The 18,420-nt window shown below is 41.9% G+C and overlaps 1 protein-coding gene across 1 annotated transcript in view; it reads left to right on the top strand.

Moving 5' to 3' along the window:
- Positions 1–11,326: 11,326 nt before the first annotated feature.
- LOC143137862 (uncharacterized) overlaps positions 11,327–18,420 on the top strand; it is a 28,569-nt gene continuing 21,475 nt past the window's right edge. Inside the window, exons 1-4 of the mRNA XM_076298183.1 lie at positions 11,327–11,461; positions 11,648–11,708; positions 12,034–12,054; positions 12,453–12,626. Of these exons, the coding sequence (XP_076154298.1) occupies positions 11,402–11,461; positions 11,648–11,708; positions 12,034–12,054; positions 12,453–12,626 (316 nt within the window). The 5' untranslated portion in view covers positions 11,327–11,401. The remainder of the gene's footprint in view (positions 11,462–11,647; positions 11,709–12,033; positions 12,055–12,452; positions 12,627–18,420) is intronic.

Raw genomic sequence — 18,420 nt, forward strand, 5'->3', positions numbered from 1 at the left:
ACACAAGCGGGTAAGCCAGCTAACAGTGAATTACAATAGTCCAGCTTAGAGATGACCATGGTCTGAACAAGAAGTTGTGTGGAATCTTGTGTCAGATAAGGTCTGATCTTCCTAATGTTGTAAAGCATAAACCGGCATGATTTTGCAATAGAAGCTATATGCTCAGAGAAGTTAAGTCGGTCATCAATTACAACGCCCAAGTTTCGTGCCGATCTAGTTGGGGTCAGTGAAGTTGAGTCAAGCTGGATGTTAATCTGTTGGGGAATAGCTGTTTTAGCTGGAAACACCAAAAACTCTGTTTTTGAGAGATTAAGCTGAAGGTGCCGATCTTTCATCCAGGCTGAAATATCCTTAAGGCATGCAGAAATCCGGTGGGAAACACTAGAGTCATCAGGTGGGAAAGACAGGTAAAGTTGAGTGTCGTCTGCATAACAGTGATGGTCAAATCCATGGGAGCGAATAGTATCACCTAAGGAAGTGGTGTAAATAGAGAAAAGCAAGGGTCCTAATACTGATCCCTGAGGCACACCTGTGGTGAGGGCATGAGACTTAGATACTTGTCCCTGCCAAGACACGTTGAAAGAACGCCCTTTAAGGTAAGATTCAAACCAGTCAAGAGCTTTTCCAGAAATTCCCAGTTCAGATAGTATAGATAGGAGAATGTCATGGTTAACAGTATCAAAGGCTGCAGATAAATCTAGTAGAATTAATACTGATGACTGAGCAGAGGACTTAGCTACTCTCAATGCTTCAGTCACAGACAGAAGAGCAGTTTCAGTAGAATGACCACTCTTGAAACCAGACTGCATAGGGTCTAGTAGATTATTCTGATGAAGAAAGTCACTGTAACTGTTTGTTATCACCATGTTACGACAAAAACTCAAAACAATTCAACTGATCCTAAAAATAAGGTATGACCACTTGAAGAAATAGAGGTAACCCCAGTGCCTAACATATATGGAAGGCATTAAATTAAGATCCCAATGTGCACCGAGATATATTTTTTCTAAAAAAAAATCCCATCCCCTCCGCTAAACTCTGAACGCAACCACTGGATGGCGATGATATTACTTTCCCTCCCTATACATCACAAGCAATTAGAACAAATTTGCAATGCAATCTAATACTGGAATATATTGAACATTGATAGCTCTCTAATACTGGAATATATTGAACATTGATAGCTCTGTGAAAGGTGCAAAAGGTGTTCAAATTGACATGTGAAATCCAAAGTGTCAGTCGATGTGTTTTTGCTTAGCTAATAGCTTTTGTGGGTGTAGGAAGCTTGTTTGGTGTGATTTTATCACTACCCTCAGGGCTGGCTATTCTGTTATGGGGCGCCAAATGTAACATGCCTTATTTCGTGGACAGAATGACTTTCGTGTGACGAAATACATATATTCATTACGAAACCATGTTACATCTTAACGCCTTTTGTCCACGGAATGCACGAATTGGTTTGCATTGTGTCCACGAAACACTGAAGAGAGTACATCATTTGGTGGACGAAATTGACTGGTGGCCTTTTCCTTTCGTGGACATAATGCTGAATGCAGTATTCACTGTCGTAGACGAAATGTTTGGTCAAAAGTAATTCTGTCTACGTAAATACGGAATGCACCTACACGCACCATTCTGTGCATCCTATTTCAATTTCGTCCACAGAAGTATTGTGTTGTGTTACAGAAGGCATTCCGTCCACGCAATAGTAACTTAACAACTTACGAAATGCATTCAGTGACATATGCTTTCATTCTGTGGACGAAATGCATAAAATAATCACTAAATCAGTTTTTGTGACCTGCTACAATACATTTCGTGAGTCAGCAGTTTACGGAATTAATTATGTGTCAGGATAATTTCATTACGTGGACGAAATGCATAAAAGAATCACAAAATCAGTTTTGTGACCTGCTACAATACATTTCGTGAGTCAGCAGGTTACGAAATGAATTATGTGTCACGATAATTTCATTACGTGGACGAAATGCATAACAGAATCACAAAATCAGTTTTGTGACCTGCTGCAATACATTTCGTGAGTCAGCAGTTCACGGACTGTATTATGCGTCACGATAATTCCATTACGTGGACGAAATGCATAACAGAATCACGAAATCAGTTTTGTGACCTGCTGCAATACATTTCGTGAGTCAGCAGTTCACGGAATGAATTATGCGTCACGATAATTCCATTACGTGGACGAAATGCATAACAGAATCACGAAATCAGTTTTGTAACCTGCTGCAATACATTTCGTGAGTCAGCAGTTTACGGAATGAATTATGTGTCACGATAATTTCATGGACGAAATGCATAACAGAATCACGAAATCAGTTTTGTGACCTGCTAAAATATATTTTGTGAGTCAGCAGTTTGCGGAATGAATTAGCCAGTGGGTAGTCTAGGCTACCATTTAGAAGTGGCCACTTCAATCGCGCCTCCCGTTAGTCAGAGCTCCGTGAAACAAAGGAAAGCCCTTTATTTGGACGGGCAAGTAGGCATAGCGATTAGGCCTATTATGCGCGCACTCCAGCGAGACAATACTGTATAAACTAGGCCTAGGCCTACTGTTAGGCCTAAAACAAGTCGCGATTTATTAGGCTATCCAATCGCTATACTGTTTTAATTAACATTACAGGAATCCACTTCATTCATTGTTTTAAATATCGTTGCTTAGCCCACGAGTTTGTCAGTTTCACTTGCACAGACACGCATAGACTTTGAATGAGCACTCACAGCCTACCACTACCACCTCGGCTAATATTATGCCTCTATATTTGATGAATTAAGAAGTAGGCGTATGCATTGATCAGGGAAACATTTAGTTTCTTTTTCTTTCGGTCCACGGTTCCAGCAGTTGTGCCGCAAAATTAACAGACAGAAGCACCGGGCATAGACCTAATCTAGCCTAAATTCATGGTCCAGTGGACAGGCAATCTAGGCTACTCGTCGAAGAGGCTCATAGTTTGAAGATCATAGACCATATATAATTCAGAGAAAGCCTATGCAGTTGCTTTTCGCGGACCTAGGCTAGGTCCAGCACGGCCTGGCACCGGTTCACGGATTGCCAATCACACTGCCGTTGCAAAGCCTCTGAATGCAGCCAGCTGTCCCGTTTACCACGGACTTAAGCTGCCACCTCGTGGCGAAAAGTTGCAATACATTTCACGCAGCTCTGTGAATAACGGGAGGCGCGAGTGCCACTTCTAAATGGGACCCACTGGCTAATTCATTCCACAAACTGCTGACTCACGAAATGTATTTTAGCAGGTTACAAAACTGATTTCGTGATTCTCTTATGCATTTCGTCCACGTAATAAAATTATCGTGACACATAATTCATTCCGTAAACTGCTGACTCACGAAATGAACTGTAGCAGGTCACAAAGCTGATTTCGTGATTCTGTTATGCATTTCGTCCACGTAATGAAAATATCCTGACACATAATTAATTTCGTAAACTGCTGACTAACGAAATGTATTGTAGCGTCGGCGCAAAAAGACAGTGTTAGCGTTCTCCCGCGAAAGGCATGCTGGGATACGAGAACGAACATTTGGGGGGGTTTATGTCGTTATTCTCTTAAGTTATTAGTGTAAAGTTAGTGTCTTTAGTGTAACATGTTTCCCTTTTAGTTTTCCCTCATGTGTGATCCTTTTTGTGTGGGGGGCTGCGTCCTCCTAGCCTGGCCCTTACCGCCTGTGACTACGATTTCTCTTCGTCATACAGTCTGGAACAAAGTAATAAGAATCCGTCTCCGTAATGGGCGGATGCTTATTTTGAGGTTTGAAATCATTGGAGTTCCCTTAACCAATCAGCAACGTTTGGTAATGACGTGTGCTGTGCGCCGGAGTTCAGGCTTTTACGCTTACCACTTCCGCTTCAGGCTCTTCTGCTCTCAGTAGTAAACAGACCGCTGGCTAGTATGCAGGCTACCTGGCCGATAGGGCAGTCTCTTCGTAGTGGATATATCTCTAACTTGCGCCAGCCACAGACCGAGAGTTGTACACCAAAAGCGTCACGTCGCCGAGATTATATCAGCTCTTGTCACACGCCAGTTTTCCCTGTTATTTCTTCTCGCCGCTTATCAGACGATTGTGGTTCTACGCAGCCCGGTGACTTCGTCAGAGCTTAATTTGTTCTCCACGGGCTATTCAGACTACACTCTCGGATAAGTTGTACTGACGACCTACGTGTTATTTAACCTGGAGCTTGCCTCGGCATAAAACAACGCAGCCTACCTTGAGCCACGCTCGGTGACTGGCTAACGTTACTGTCCACAAGCACGGTAGCCTCGCCTGGAGCCCAGCTCGGCCACAGGCTAGCCTCTGTCAAACACGGAGCGGTTTACCTTGAGCCCAGTTCAGTAACCGCTAGTCCCAGTCAAGCACAATCACAGCAGCCTTTCCTTGAGCCCCGCTTGGTAACCGGCTAGCTCACGTCAAGACACACAGCCTCGCCTTGAGCCCCGCTCGGTAGGGTAGGGTAGCTAGTAGCAAACATTCCATTCCTTAAGTAGGCCGCATTGATTTTGTAAAGGTAATTTGAGAGTAGGGGGGAGAATAACGAGCAGCAAACGTTTATTTGAAAACATGAAAAGTAGTGATGCATGTAGTACACTTGTGCGTTTAGGTTTAGTAATCACCATCTGATAAATCAAACTTTTTTTCCAAAGCCAGTTGGAAGGAGAGTTTTACGACGTCCTTGCCATTTATAAAATTGACAAGACAAGCCTCTTGTTCCTGCTTTAATTGCGTGATGCCCTCGAGAGTTGAGACAACTTCGCGGATAGCTTCTAGCGTCTCTTCCTCCGTCGCCATTGTTGCTATAATGTTGAACTACAAGCTTCGCTGGAGTACAACAATCAACTCGGCAGGCAAGTTCCGCGTCATCACTCAACTGTTCGCTGATTGGCGCGGTTGTACGCGAACCGCATACTGTCTGTTGGGCCAGACTACGTGCGAGGCTGAAATCAAATTTTGGCCGGAAGTACGTAGGATGGTAACACCAGGCTAGCGTCCTCCCCTGCATGTGTAGTGTGTGTGTCTGCTTGACCTGCCCTGTGTGTATTGTGTTCTGTGTCTGTGTCCTTGCTCTCGTTTTCAGCAAATAAACCTTTTGATTGGACAACTGTGTGTGTCGCTATCAAATCGTTACAGTATTGTAGCAGGTCACAAAACTGATTTCGTGATTATTTTATGCATTTCGTCCACGTAATGAAATTATCTTGACACATAATTCATTTCGTAAACTGCTGACTCACGAAATGTATTGTAGCAGGTCACAAAACTGTTTTCGTGATTCTTTTATGCATTTCGTCCAAGTAATGAAATTATCCTGACACATAATTAATTCCGTAAACTGCTGACTCACGAAATGTATTGTTGTAGCAGGTCACAAAACTGATTTCGTGATTCTTTTATGCATTTCATCCACAGAATGAAAGCATATGTCACTGAATGCATTTCGTAAGTTGTTAAGTTACTATTGCCTGGACGGAATGCCTTCTGTAACACAACACAATAATTCTGTGGACGAAATTGACATAGGATGCACAGAATGATGCGTGTAGGTGCATTCCGTATTTACGTAGACAGAATTACTTTTGACCAAACATTTCGTCTACGACAGTGAATACTGCATTCAGCATTATGTCCACGAAAGGAAAAGGCCACCAGTCAATTTCGTCCACGAAATGATGTGCTCTCTTCAGTGTTTCATGGACACAATGCAAACCAATTTGTGCATTCCGTGGACAAAAGGCGTTACGATGTAACATGGTTTCGTAACGAATATATGTATTTCGTCACACGAAAGTCATTCTGTCCACGAAATAAGGCATGTTACATTTGGCGCCCCATATTCTGTTGCTTTTGCCAGCAGGGAGACCGGTCTGCAGGTCCATCCTCTGTTGCATCTATTGTTGTCACACCATCATCAGCTGTCATCGGTTCTAAGCAGTGTTGTAGTCAAGTCACTATGCCTCGAGTCCGAGTCCAGGTTCGAGTCCCCAGTGTTCAAGTCTGAGTCAAGTCCAAGTCATTAAAAAAAAAAAACAAGTCAAGTCCGAGTCGAGTCCACTACTCAAAAACGGCACTACACATCGAAACCGATAATAAATCGTTCTGGCTAGTTGTTATTACTTACCTATCCATTTAATCCAGTGTCTTCCATGTCGTTAATCCTGCTAGTCGTAGACCACTTGACTGAACTGAACTAGGGAAAACAGCGTCGGAAAGATTCAGTTGCTATCAGTTGATAACAGACATGTTGTGCAACACTGCCATCTGCTGGTTGTTCAGTGGAGGGTGTCTTCACATTAAAATCTAGTGGTATTTATTTGTGGATCTTGGTGTGCAGTAGGAATGTCTCAAAATTACGTCATCGACATAAAAGCAAAAAGGAGATTCACAAATGCAGATTCCACATACAAAGTCAAGCATATTTATTTTCAAATCTCGAAAATATATTTACAAAGACACGTTTATTTATATAAATTTGTTTATTTATTTGTATGTCACATTTTTATATTTGTATTTGGATATTTATAAATGTATGTATATGTATATATATATCCTTTTATATATATTTAAATCATTTTGAGACAATCCTCACTCCATATTTTGTAAGAAGTAGTGTGGATCATAAAAGGGCCTCTCCCGGGCATTTAAAAAAAAATTCTGGCTGTTAAATAGCCTACACAATTTTAGCACAGTTTGGGAGGGACAGAAACAGAACAGGGCCCGTCTTGGTAGCTTCTTTCTGACTCCTGTGACGTGAACACTGGCTACCTGCAACTGCATAATGTTATCACTTCCTGACACTATGGAGACATAGGCCTATTTCACGTCAACAATGGAGATGAAAACTAGCTTTCGGTTAACGGAGATGCAGATCATCTGCCTAATTAATTTCTTTGCGCAACAGGCCACATTCTACATTCATTTCAGGGAGATGAGTTAAATAAATGTTTTTTTAAGCTGCCATCGCCATACTATTTGCTACGATATTCATCTGTTAGAAATAGAACAAGTTGCTATTTCCTTTTTTTCATGCAGTGGATTAGGCTAGGCTATCAAATCACTCGTTTGAACAGTAACAGTAATCCACATGGTTTTAAATATAGTTGTTTCTGGCCTACCCACATTAGGTTCAGTTTGTCAGTTTCACTTGCGCAGACACATAGGCTTACATTGACACTCTACATGGACACTCTACTAGGCAATTTAATGTTATGTCTATATTTTATGACACCAAAATTAAGAAGTATGCAATTTTGATCGGGAAAACTTTTAGTTTATTTTTCTTTCGATCCGATAGAAGCACGGCAGGGCACGCCCCAAATGAAAATGAATGAATGGAACCTAGCTTCTCGCGTCAGTCAGGAAAAACACTGTTCACCAAGTCACGATGATCAGCTATCCAGCAGCAGTGTGTGATGTTTAGCCTAGGCTGAGTGTAATCTTAGGTAATGTCATGTATGAGAACTAATATTGCCTGGCAATAGGCCTACTACATTGAAATGGCGGCGGCCATGTCTCCAGGCATTTTGGTGTTAACGTTAGTTTGCTTTGCATGTGAACATGACGTGACTTGCGATGTAGGCTATGACACGAAGCAGTAGCCTAACATTCCCCTGAACTAAAATTAGCATTACAAATCATTTGGACATTAAAATCATATAGCAAACTAGAATGTAATGCCAGAGGAATTACAATAGTGGATGGAAAGCTGCTGGCTTAATGTTGGTGGGGAAATTCCTTGAAAAAAAAACATTAAATCACGTGGGGCTATATTTTGGGGCACCAGCGCATGGCGTACAGTTCGTTTTTCAGTCGCGCGAAGTTGAATTCGGTATTTTGCACCTTTATTTTTTAAGCATTGCGCCCAGGGGTGTGGCAATTAACAACCTAGGGCGGGCCCTGGCACGTTGTCTAAAAATCGCTATCATACACCACCTAAACCTGGTCAGAAGTCAATGGCGAGTTGTTCATATGCTATTTTAAGAGCGCATGTCAACAGTCATATTGGCAGGTGCACGCACCATCCTTCTATCATTCATGAACGCACACCAGCGCACGTCCATGCAAAGCATTACAAATTGCACGATTACAATGGTAAACATAATTAGAATAAAGATATTACGAAATACTGTACATCTCATGATGAGTAGTTATTCACCATCATTTGCAAATTGGTAATGACGGTTAAAAGTGATTAGGGGAGAGGCGAGAGACACGTATGGAGCACAGCTGAAGACGCACTGTCACGAGATATAAGCAACTCCTCTGCAGGATAAATGTTGTTTTATTCAGTCATTTGAGCAACATTAGGGTAAGTGTTGCTTTTTCCAGCCTATGTTTTCGATGGTAACCCATTGTCAGTCAATAGTGAAAGTAACTGCATATAACTGTCTTGTCGTTGAAGTTAGTTTCACTTTGCCAATGAGTTCAAATAATAGACGAGTGCAAATGCGTGAAGGCTATGCTAAGTTTTAGTAAAGCATGGTTTAAGAATGACTATTCCATACGGTCTCGCAAGCAGCCTCCTTCAAATGCGCCGTTGAATGCCAAAATACCGATGCATTTATTTGACATATCGCGCGTTGCGCCTTTAATGGGAATGAAAGATGTCATTCACATTGGTTTAAAATGATGTTACGCCCCAAACACACCCATATGACTGATTAAAAGACCTAGGAACACCTTGTTACGCCATGCGCTCCACTTTTGAGGATGAAAACCCTCCCAATGTGAACTGGACATCCTACTAAATTTGAATAGACTTTTGCTAGTGACGATGCACTTTAGAATGTCATGATAGGGCCCTTAATCTTTGAGTTCATACAAACCCTCATACCAAAAGACCTTGTGTGTCAAGGCGTTCTTGAGATATAACACTCAAGGCAAAGATTGTTAAGGCGGAGCAAGATACTTCATCAGGAGCCACTTCCGGGAACCCGGATCACACGAGGGGGGGTTCAAAATCCCCCTTTATGCAGAGCAGAGGCAGCGACTGCTCCATTGAAGTCTATGGGCATAGCTCAGAATTTTACCACATATGCTAAGGTCTTAGTTCTATAGAGTTAGGGATGTGCATTTCTGGCACGTTTTCATGATCCTCAAACCCTTGTGAACATTTCAGGTACATTTTTAGCATTTTTGAGCATTCCAGTCTGGAGAAAATCGACTTTATATCAGGTGTGCGCCGGTTATTTATGCCGCTGCTGTTGGCGGGTTGCAACGTACGCTCATCAATACGTCATCGACACGCCTCTTTATGCAGACAGGATTCGATACCCATTTCGCGCCCATAGACATGAACTACGACGAAGTATCTTGCTCCGCCTTAACAATCTTTGCTCAAGGTGTTTTTGACCTTGACATTTGACCTTTGACCTCCAACATCAATTCACTTCATCTCTGAGTCCATACAAACACTTATACCAAATTTCAGGCATGTATGTCAAGGCATTCTTGAGATATTGCACTCAGAGTGTTCATTGACTTGACCTTTGACCTTTGACCTCAAACATCAACTCACTTCATCTTTGAGTCCATACAAACACTTGTACCAAGTTTGAAGCATATGCGTCAAACCGTTCTGGAGATATAATGCTCAAAGCATGAGATATGGCTGTGACTTTTATTTTGACACACGGGAAACACTTAAACAGGATGTGTAGTTTGTAGTACTCTGGGAGCTTAAAGGTCCAGTATGTAGGAAATAATGGAAAATAAACTGTAACCATTCCAAAAATGATCACCATATGTTGTCAGAGAGTGAGGAAACACGATGATTTAAAGTAATGGCTTATTTGACAACATTACTCTAACCCCTGAAACCCCGTAAAACCCATGAAAAAAAATCAGTTACGGGGCGGAATCTCTTGGAATTTTCGTTTATGTTTTGAACGATTAATTCTAGAATAGCGTATTAATAATGGGCTAGCGCGTCCTCCTATTTGGGTTGCCAAATTAGCAAAGGCCAACTGTCAACAGCTGTCAGTTGTAGTCATGAACGCCTACAAGAGGCAGGCAAATTTCCAAAATTAAAACAAGAAACAAATTAAGTGGACATCGGAGGAGCTTCCTGAGATGGTGACGTCTTCGTCAAACTAAGAATATCAAGTCTGACGCAGAGCTGGCCATATTTCTCCACAGTAGCCTATGCTAAACTTTATCTGCATCGCTAACTTCAGCTAAATATGTTACGTTGGTTAGAGAGGTATTTTTTGTTTTCACTGTTTCCGTAATGTGTAGCTAGGTCATGGTTGGAGAAACGTTAAAGCAGCTGTAGGTCAACTAACGTTAGCTAAGTCTTCATTACATCTGGCAACCCAGAAGAGGCTCGCGTCTGGTAGTCTTGAGAACGTTCACCAGTGTTTTGATTTTGGCCTACAGAACGTTCGTTAACAATCCTACAAATCGCACCTTTAACGAGCGCAGCTGGCTTTAGGCCATTATGACATCACAGCCTTTGAAGTCTATGGGGGAAAAATGAGCTTTTTACCATTTTTAATCCCCTATTTCTCTTTTAAAAATCTGAAAAAATAACTCTCTTGCCCCACTCCAGACCTACAAAACGGTTATTTCAACATGTCTGTACGTTAAGCGGTTAGAGTCGCATTAATTCTTGAAAAGGTAAAAAGAAAAGGTTATAATAATAATAAGAAGAAGAAGCCAGGAGATTTCAAGATAGTGGATTCCATCCACTATAATTATAGCCTAATGACATACTACAATTATAGCCTTGATATACTGTATTGCAAAAAAAGTCGAGTCATCGCGAGTGCGAATGCACGAGTCCGAGTCCAAGTTCGAGTCAATCAGTGCTCAAGTCCAAGTCAAGTCACGAGTCTCTAAATGTAGCTAATGACTCGGACTCGAGTACTACAACACTGGTTCTAAGTTTGTCTTAAGTGTCAAGTGTAAACTTTAACAAGAACAATGAAGATGAGCATAAATTTGTATGGACATTATCACACAGCATTATAAAAAAGCAAGATATAGGTTGCCAGTAAGAATGGGCAAACAAAGGTGTTGCTCTGAAGAAGATTTAATACTTTCAGTGAGCCTCGTTCTCGGGTAGAATCATGACAGTAGGAACATTCAATTGTGAACTTTCTATACCAGCTTACAAGTGGTATCAGTCTTCTCAAGGCCCCTTGAAGGTTGAAGAGAATGTCTGTGCTGGTGTCAGCTGTGCATTTTCGTTTCATGGCCCCTATTGATCCCCTATTCTCCTGTGTTTTCACTTCATCAGAGGGCCGCCTGTATCTTTTCAGTCACACAGTGTTGTCTTCCCCTCCACCTTTATCTCTCTCCTCCCTTACTAGCTACATCAGTGGTTGGTCAGAACTTCATCAAGAATAGATCATTGTGATTCCATTATAGTGTCATGGCATTTGGATTCTATTTGTTTGGGCCTTCGGTGTGCTCAAGATCATTAAAAAAAAAGGTAGGTTTATGTCTTTCTCTGAAGATTGATTCACTTTTTGGGAGGGGAATATGGTAGGAAAGACTAAGATTATTAAGTACTTCAGTGTCAATTCTTCAATTCCCAGTAAAATAGGAGGTTTGTGTGTGGTTAAGATATAGACACACAAACATTGATCCTTTTCTTGCTCTTTCTCTCTATCCCCAGATGAACTTGTCAGTCATTCTCTTGGTTGTGAATGTGGTTGTCCTTGTTGGAGCTTCAGATGGTGAGGAGGGTTAAGTCATTGTAATCCCCTAACACATTTATTCTCTAATTCCTTAAAATATGTAAACAATCTAAAGGTCTCTTTGTAATATTACATGCTTCTGTCATAGCTTCCAGATATCTTATATGCTAACATTGCCATAAGTTTTATCAAATGGATGTATATCGTGTGGTACTGTAGATTCAAGTCAATTACACTTAGGCTAATTAAAGTAGATTAAAGTTAATGCACTTAAATACATTTTCATACGAGAGCATTTGTCAGTGAATTCTGTATGTATAGCCTACTCTCTACAAAATTAAGTTCTTTTCTCTATTTCTCCCAGATTGGTGTTATACAAGATGTGGTATGTTGACTTTGAAACATTTTGTACAGTTGCCATGATTCTCTAAAATTCAAGTCTATTTTCACTAGTTTTACTCTCTGACTGAAATCTATATGCTGACTCCTTTTACAATATTTTTAAAGCATGGTTCCATTCACTTAAGTCAGTTATTTTAATACTGCTTCTTTTTAAATTAGACTTATCATGTTAATGGTTGATTATTAATTAAGAATAGGATAACATTAATTAACAGTTCCTGAATGTAACAAAATCATGACTTGCAATAAAGCTTCTTTATTTCACACAATATCTGGGCTAATGACAGTGATTAATTGTTATTAATGTGCACCTAGTTTGGTAGAGAAGGTGACTTCGATGTGAGTTTGTCTCTGATTCCCTCCGTTGTTTTACTTGTATAGAGAATACTCCCTCTCACTGGGGCGATCATTATCCCAACTGCAATGGGGACAGGCAGTCCCCAATCAACATCAACACTGAACACGTCAAGGGCAGAAACGACCTGAAGGAATTCAACCTGGTCAATTTTACTAATAAGCAAACCATGAAACTACTCATCAATAATGGACACTCAGGTAAACAATGTACACTTCAGATAAACTCACAGAAATGGCTGCAGGTAAGGGCAGTCCGCGTGTGCGCTAAATTTGCACTGCCATATGACACAAGTGTGCATGCAGGGACGGACTGGGACTAAAAAGAGCCCCTGGACTTTCTTCCAAATAGGCCCTAATTACCATTCGCGCGCGCACACACACAGTCTAACATGATACATTCTCACAATATGATTGTGCCAGTGAAGGTATCACATTCAAAATAGTGAGTCAGATTTGACAAAGATGATCATTTTTGATTGTATTATGCCTTGTACCTTCATTCATATAAGTAGCCTAAACCAACAGGGACGTCATATCATTATGGTAAATGGGGATCTATCAATAAATGGCCTTGAGTATCTGTTCATCTTTTTAAGACTAACAGACATTGCACATATACAAAGTCTACAACTTGATCAGGTTGGTGCACAGTGTATAATCAAGATGTGTATGGACGGATTAGACCTATTCAGAGGCGCACCTTGTCAACAGGCAAACCAGGCAACTGCTTGGAGCCCCGAGCCGCTAGGGGGCCCCGACCTGGTCTCAGCGCGTTTGCCGGTGGGTCAAGCGAGAATTTCGTCCATAGAGATTGAATGATGTATTTTGCGTGCTCCTGCCCTGTTGTACAAACAGTAGGCTACATCTGTACATATGTAGGCCCTATGCTATGGCCTTATGAACAGCGGATCTGTGTTCAAAAAAGTTCAAAGAATCTGCACATATTTAAGCAACTGTGGTAAATGTCAATTAAGGGTGCAGTGATGACGGATCAACATCGGATTTTGGCATTTAGCCTACTCAATGAAGCTATAGTAGGCTAATGTTAATTGGCAGAAAGATTGAACATGGTTTGCTACATCTATACGACAGTAAACTTCAGCTAGCTAGCGGCAGTTACAACTAGTGAGATGGTTAACGTTATGTTTGTATTAGGGCTGTCAGCCATAACATGTTGATCGCGATTTGTTAGATTGCCCGATTGACGCAAAGTGCGTCAAAAAACACACCCTTTCTTCTTTGTTACATTGCTCCGGAACTGTTCATTGCAGCGAGATAAAAACTTTTATAGTGTGACAGAGCAGAAGTGGGGCTTTCCAACGAGACTACGCACGTGTCTGTACGATCAAGTATGAAAATAAAAGAAAATCATGAAATTAAATCAAATTGCATCATATTTACAGTCTATACTTCTCTGCGTTCACCTGCTCACCCATTACTATCGTTTGAATTACTCGCAAACCCGTGATCGCATAGATATGGCAAGCATATCAGATTAAAGAGGAGACACAGGGCTATCCACTAGTACCATGAATATCGATCCTTTTGACTTATAAAAACAGACGAAGTAACTGCAAAATAATGTCATGTACACAAACCAACGCTGCACACCCATTACTCTTGTTTGAATTACTCGGACCCGTGATCGGATAGATATGCCACGTACGTCAGATGAAAGAGGATCATTTGATATCAAGTACATCCTTCTGGGTTATAAAACAGACGAAGTGACAGCAAAATAACTGAAAATAACAAAATAACTTCATATAGCTGGACTTACCCCACGTTTACGATTTTTTTGTCTGTTTTTGTGGCAAAGCATGTTTATAATCCAACGCTATCGTGTGTTTCTCTATGGCAAAGCATGTTCATAATTCGTTTTTGAGATCCTAGCAAATTCCTGCATGGCATCCAATTCAAGGCTCACATTGCATCCCAATTTGTTCAACAAAGAAACCCCTTTTTTGCCTCTACTTTGTTCATGGCAATGCAGTAAAAAGATGTTGTAGAGAATCATTATGAGTGCATACACCATGCACTCAAAATTATATTTTGTGAGATCCATGTCAAAATATAAGAATTTTTATAATACGCTTTTTGTATTTTTATTATTTAACATAATAACCTAATAGTAATATAACATAATGGTGATAACACTTGTCGGTAGGGCCCCCTTGGAATTTTTGCTTGGGGCCCCCACAGACCCTAGAATCGCCTCTGGACCTATTGCAAATAATATGGTAGTTGTGGTAGCAAGCTAGACAAGTATACAATGCGACTCATTCTTTGTCGTTCAATAATGAGGCAACAACCTGTCTGTTTTGCGCAAGGCCAACAAATAAAACTGAAGCGCCATTACCAACAAACGTGCAAATGTGTATGTGAGAGGCAGGGACGACGTTGGAACCAATTTCTGTTAGTGAAACGGATGATGTGTATCATCTATCGCGCACATGTCGATTTAAGATTTTTTTGTGTAGGCTAGGTTGAAAATGTATAGGCACAGTTTAATTTGACTTGACCTTTCACCCCAAGACCTTCAGTAGCCTATACCAGAGCCAGTTTACAGAGAGCCGGATCACTCCCTATTAACTCCATTGTACCTGCAATCTGCTGCAGTTCCGCTAGGGGCGATCACGAATAAGTGCAAAAACAATGGGAGTCTATGGAGCTAGACAGCTAAATGTGTCTCTTTCACCTGGTTGTCATTGAAAAATCGAAGATTGGATTGTGGTTTCTGCAAGATCAATATAGATTATAGGTCAAAAGTTGAATGAACGAGTACTTACGTCCTTTCGATTTCTTACAGGTTGGGCCGTTGTTGCCAGGGTGCGATTTGTAGGGGGGGATGGTGAGGATTTCCCCCCCTCTGGTTTTCCTATTTCTACCTCTGCTAAATTATTTTTATCTCCGGTGGGGACAAGGATTTTCCCCCCTTGATAGCGATGAATGCAACTTAACTGCTAGCCTACTTAAACTCTTGAAATCTAACGATCTTCAGTGTCAATACATCAGAGTAGGCTATTCAGTAGCCTTCTGGCAGACGGCGCATATTTCTGAACGTCATCGAACACAAAAACATTGTAACATTTTAGTGCGGGAACTTCGCAGGGAAAACAACGCTGAACCAAACATGAAACGCGTTCAGAGCAGCATATCGTCTTACTTTACATGACCCAATAATAAAACAACTAAATTAACACATGAGAGTGATAGCGCAAGAGGTTGGCGCTCATGTAGGCCTACAGGACGATTCCCAGCCTCTTGATGATGAAAGAAACGCCGATGTTGCTAGCGACTCTGAAACGCATGTGGTAGGAGGGTGCATTGAGCCGGGGCACTTTGCTAAATGGAGGGAGGGTCGTGAGTGGCTAGCTGTCAGCACAGACGGGTCAGTCAAGTGCCAAGCTTGTTCCGACATCAGGGACTTAGGGCCACACACACAGGAGAGGCTTCATATAGACTCTGCCTTCATTAAAGGCATAAAAGCCAAAATGGCAAAACAATTAAATGACAAAATCAGCAAGCACGGAAAATGTAAAAGCCATATCAAATGCATCGAAATTTTACAAAAAAGACAAGAGACCGCAATTGAGAAGGCAACTGAGAACAGTGCAGCTCTGTGGCGGAAGCATCATGAGCATAGTTTAAAAACCACAGAGAACTGCATTCGCACAGCGTATATGATCTGCTACACTGACCTGTCATTCAAAATGCAGCCTCACCTGGTCGAACTGCAACAACTCAATGGTGTTGACCTCGGTAACATGCTGCATTCTGACAAGGCATGTCGGAATATGCTGATGTTTATTGCAGAGAAAATGTCAGTGCTTCTGGTGGGCTTCCTTAAAAACTCACCCGACAAGTTCAGCATTCTCATTGATGAGAGCACAACAGTGTCAAATAAAACCTGTCTGATAATTTACATTAGAATTCCATTTGAAGGGGAGTGTTGCAATTTTTTCTTCCAACTTGCTGAGTTGCAGTCTCTCAAAAGACATGTTGCGCAGGGTATCTCAAAAGACATGTTGCGCTCCCGACTAATTGGGTTCGCAACGGATGGGGCCGCCGCTATGTTGGGCCGATACAAGAGGGTCGCCACACTCCTACGCGAGGAGATTAACCCCAATCTGATTGTCATTCACTGCATGAATCACAAACTAGAACTTGCCGTCCATGACACTGTCAAACAAATTACAGATGCAAGTAATTTCCAGATGTTCACTGACTCCCTGTATGCCTTCTTCTCTCAAAGTCCAAAGAACATGCAAGAGTTAGAGCTTGTCGCTTCCAATTTGGAGATGCAAGCTCGCAGGATAGGAAGGGTGTTTGACGTGCGCTGGCTATCCTCGTCGTGCACATCTGTGACTGCTCTTTGGGAAAGCTATCCAGCCCTGGTCAAACTCTTCGTGGCACTGGCCGAAGACACATCACGATCAACCAATTGGGCCAAATGTAAGCAGGGATGGATTACTGCACGGGCCTACCGGGCCCAGGCCCAGGGGCCCAAGGGGTCAGGGGGCCCTGAAGCCCAAACCTTTGCATGGAATCATTGCCTCAATATCAACAAATCAGGATGTAGGCTATGAATCTGATTGAATTTAGTATTGGCCATCCCCAAAATGCACCAGAATCAGGAAATCACATCAAACAAATTAAACATTTTCTGGGGGAGGACCCCTAAACCCCCCCCTCCCACATATACAACAATAAGTGGGGGGCCCTTAATACATCTGGGCCCAGGGGCCCGAAATTTCATAATCCGCCCATGAATGTAAGGGAATTCATGCTAAGATGACTCAGTGGCTTTTCGTGGTGGAGATGGCATTAGTGAAAGACGCGCTCGAAACGATGCAGGCCCTGTCCCTCTTTCTTCAGAGACGAGATGCCACAGCTGTCACCGCCAATGCTGAGGTGGGCGTTGCTGTGCGGATACTGAGGTCCATGAGGAAGGCCGATGTAGTGAACATACGATGTCTGAAGGAGAAATTGGGCAGCAAGCAAACATTTAAGGGGGTTAATGTGTCTCAGCCGAGTGACGGAGAACAACGAAAGGCAGAGACCTTTCGTGAGCATTTTTTCATCTCCTTGGCCGATAACATTCAGAGCAGGCTCGATGACAACGGCATTTTTTCTGCGGCGGCTGCGCTGAACCCCTCAAATTGGCCCTCCGATGAAGATGAACAGTTGCTCTATGGGGATGACAAACTTCTGACCATTCATAAAAGCCTTGCTATAGCCGACACAAATATGCCCACCAGGCGCGCGGGAACCTATTTTTGACCAGGGGTGCTGAATAACAAAAATAATGGATGTCCGACGAGTCCAATGCACCCACCCTAACCCCCACAGAAGCGCACTTGACATCGTTAGCCTATTTCAGTATAGCTAAGGAAAATTACTTATCTGATCGTCAAAACCACACCAGAGATGTTAGGCTTTAAATATAGGCTAATAATCAGGCTGCAATGATCTCGCAAATCATTTCTGAATAGCCTAATGTTATGTATGTAGCTAAATGTTGTGCTATATAAATAGTGACCACTAGGGCGCATCAGTGTTCTGTAATTGGTTGAGTTCTCGTATGTAATAAACCAGTCTAGAAGAAGTGAGTGAATCAGCAAAAGCGTGTGAGTGTTGCTCTTTGTGCGAATATAGAATTGTCTATATAAAGACATTAGGAAGCAACATAACATAAATTGGCGACGAGTTGTGTAGTCCTGAAGACTTTTCACTGCATCGGCGAGTGAACTGCCGATGTTGGTCAAGTTTGGACAAAGAAAAGAAAAACCACGCTGGAAGCACCTAGCTAGTGAGCTTAGTGTTAGCTGTTAGGAGGTGATGAGTCGGTCTTCTTCCGAAGAGTCTAACGTTACAGTGCAAGCCACCAGAAGCAGACACATCATGGCGGGAATAATTGGACATATGGATCCCTTTGATGAGGCCGGTGAGCAGTGGGCAACGTATATTGAACGTTTTGAACATTACATCC

Source organism: Alosa pseudoharengus, unplaced genomic scaffold (genome assembly GCF_046254945.1).
Source record: "Alosa pseudoharengus isolate Yale_2024_CS ecotype anadromous, Long Island Sound unplaced genomic scaffold, YU_APseudo_1.1 YU_APseudo_1.1_scf_21, whole genome shotgun sequence".
Lineage (NCBI taxonomy): Eukaryota > Metazoa > Chordata > Actinopteri > Clupeiformes > Clupeidae > Alosa > Alosa pseudoharengus.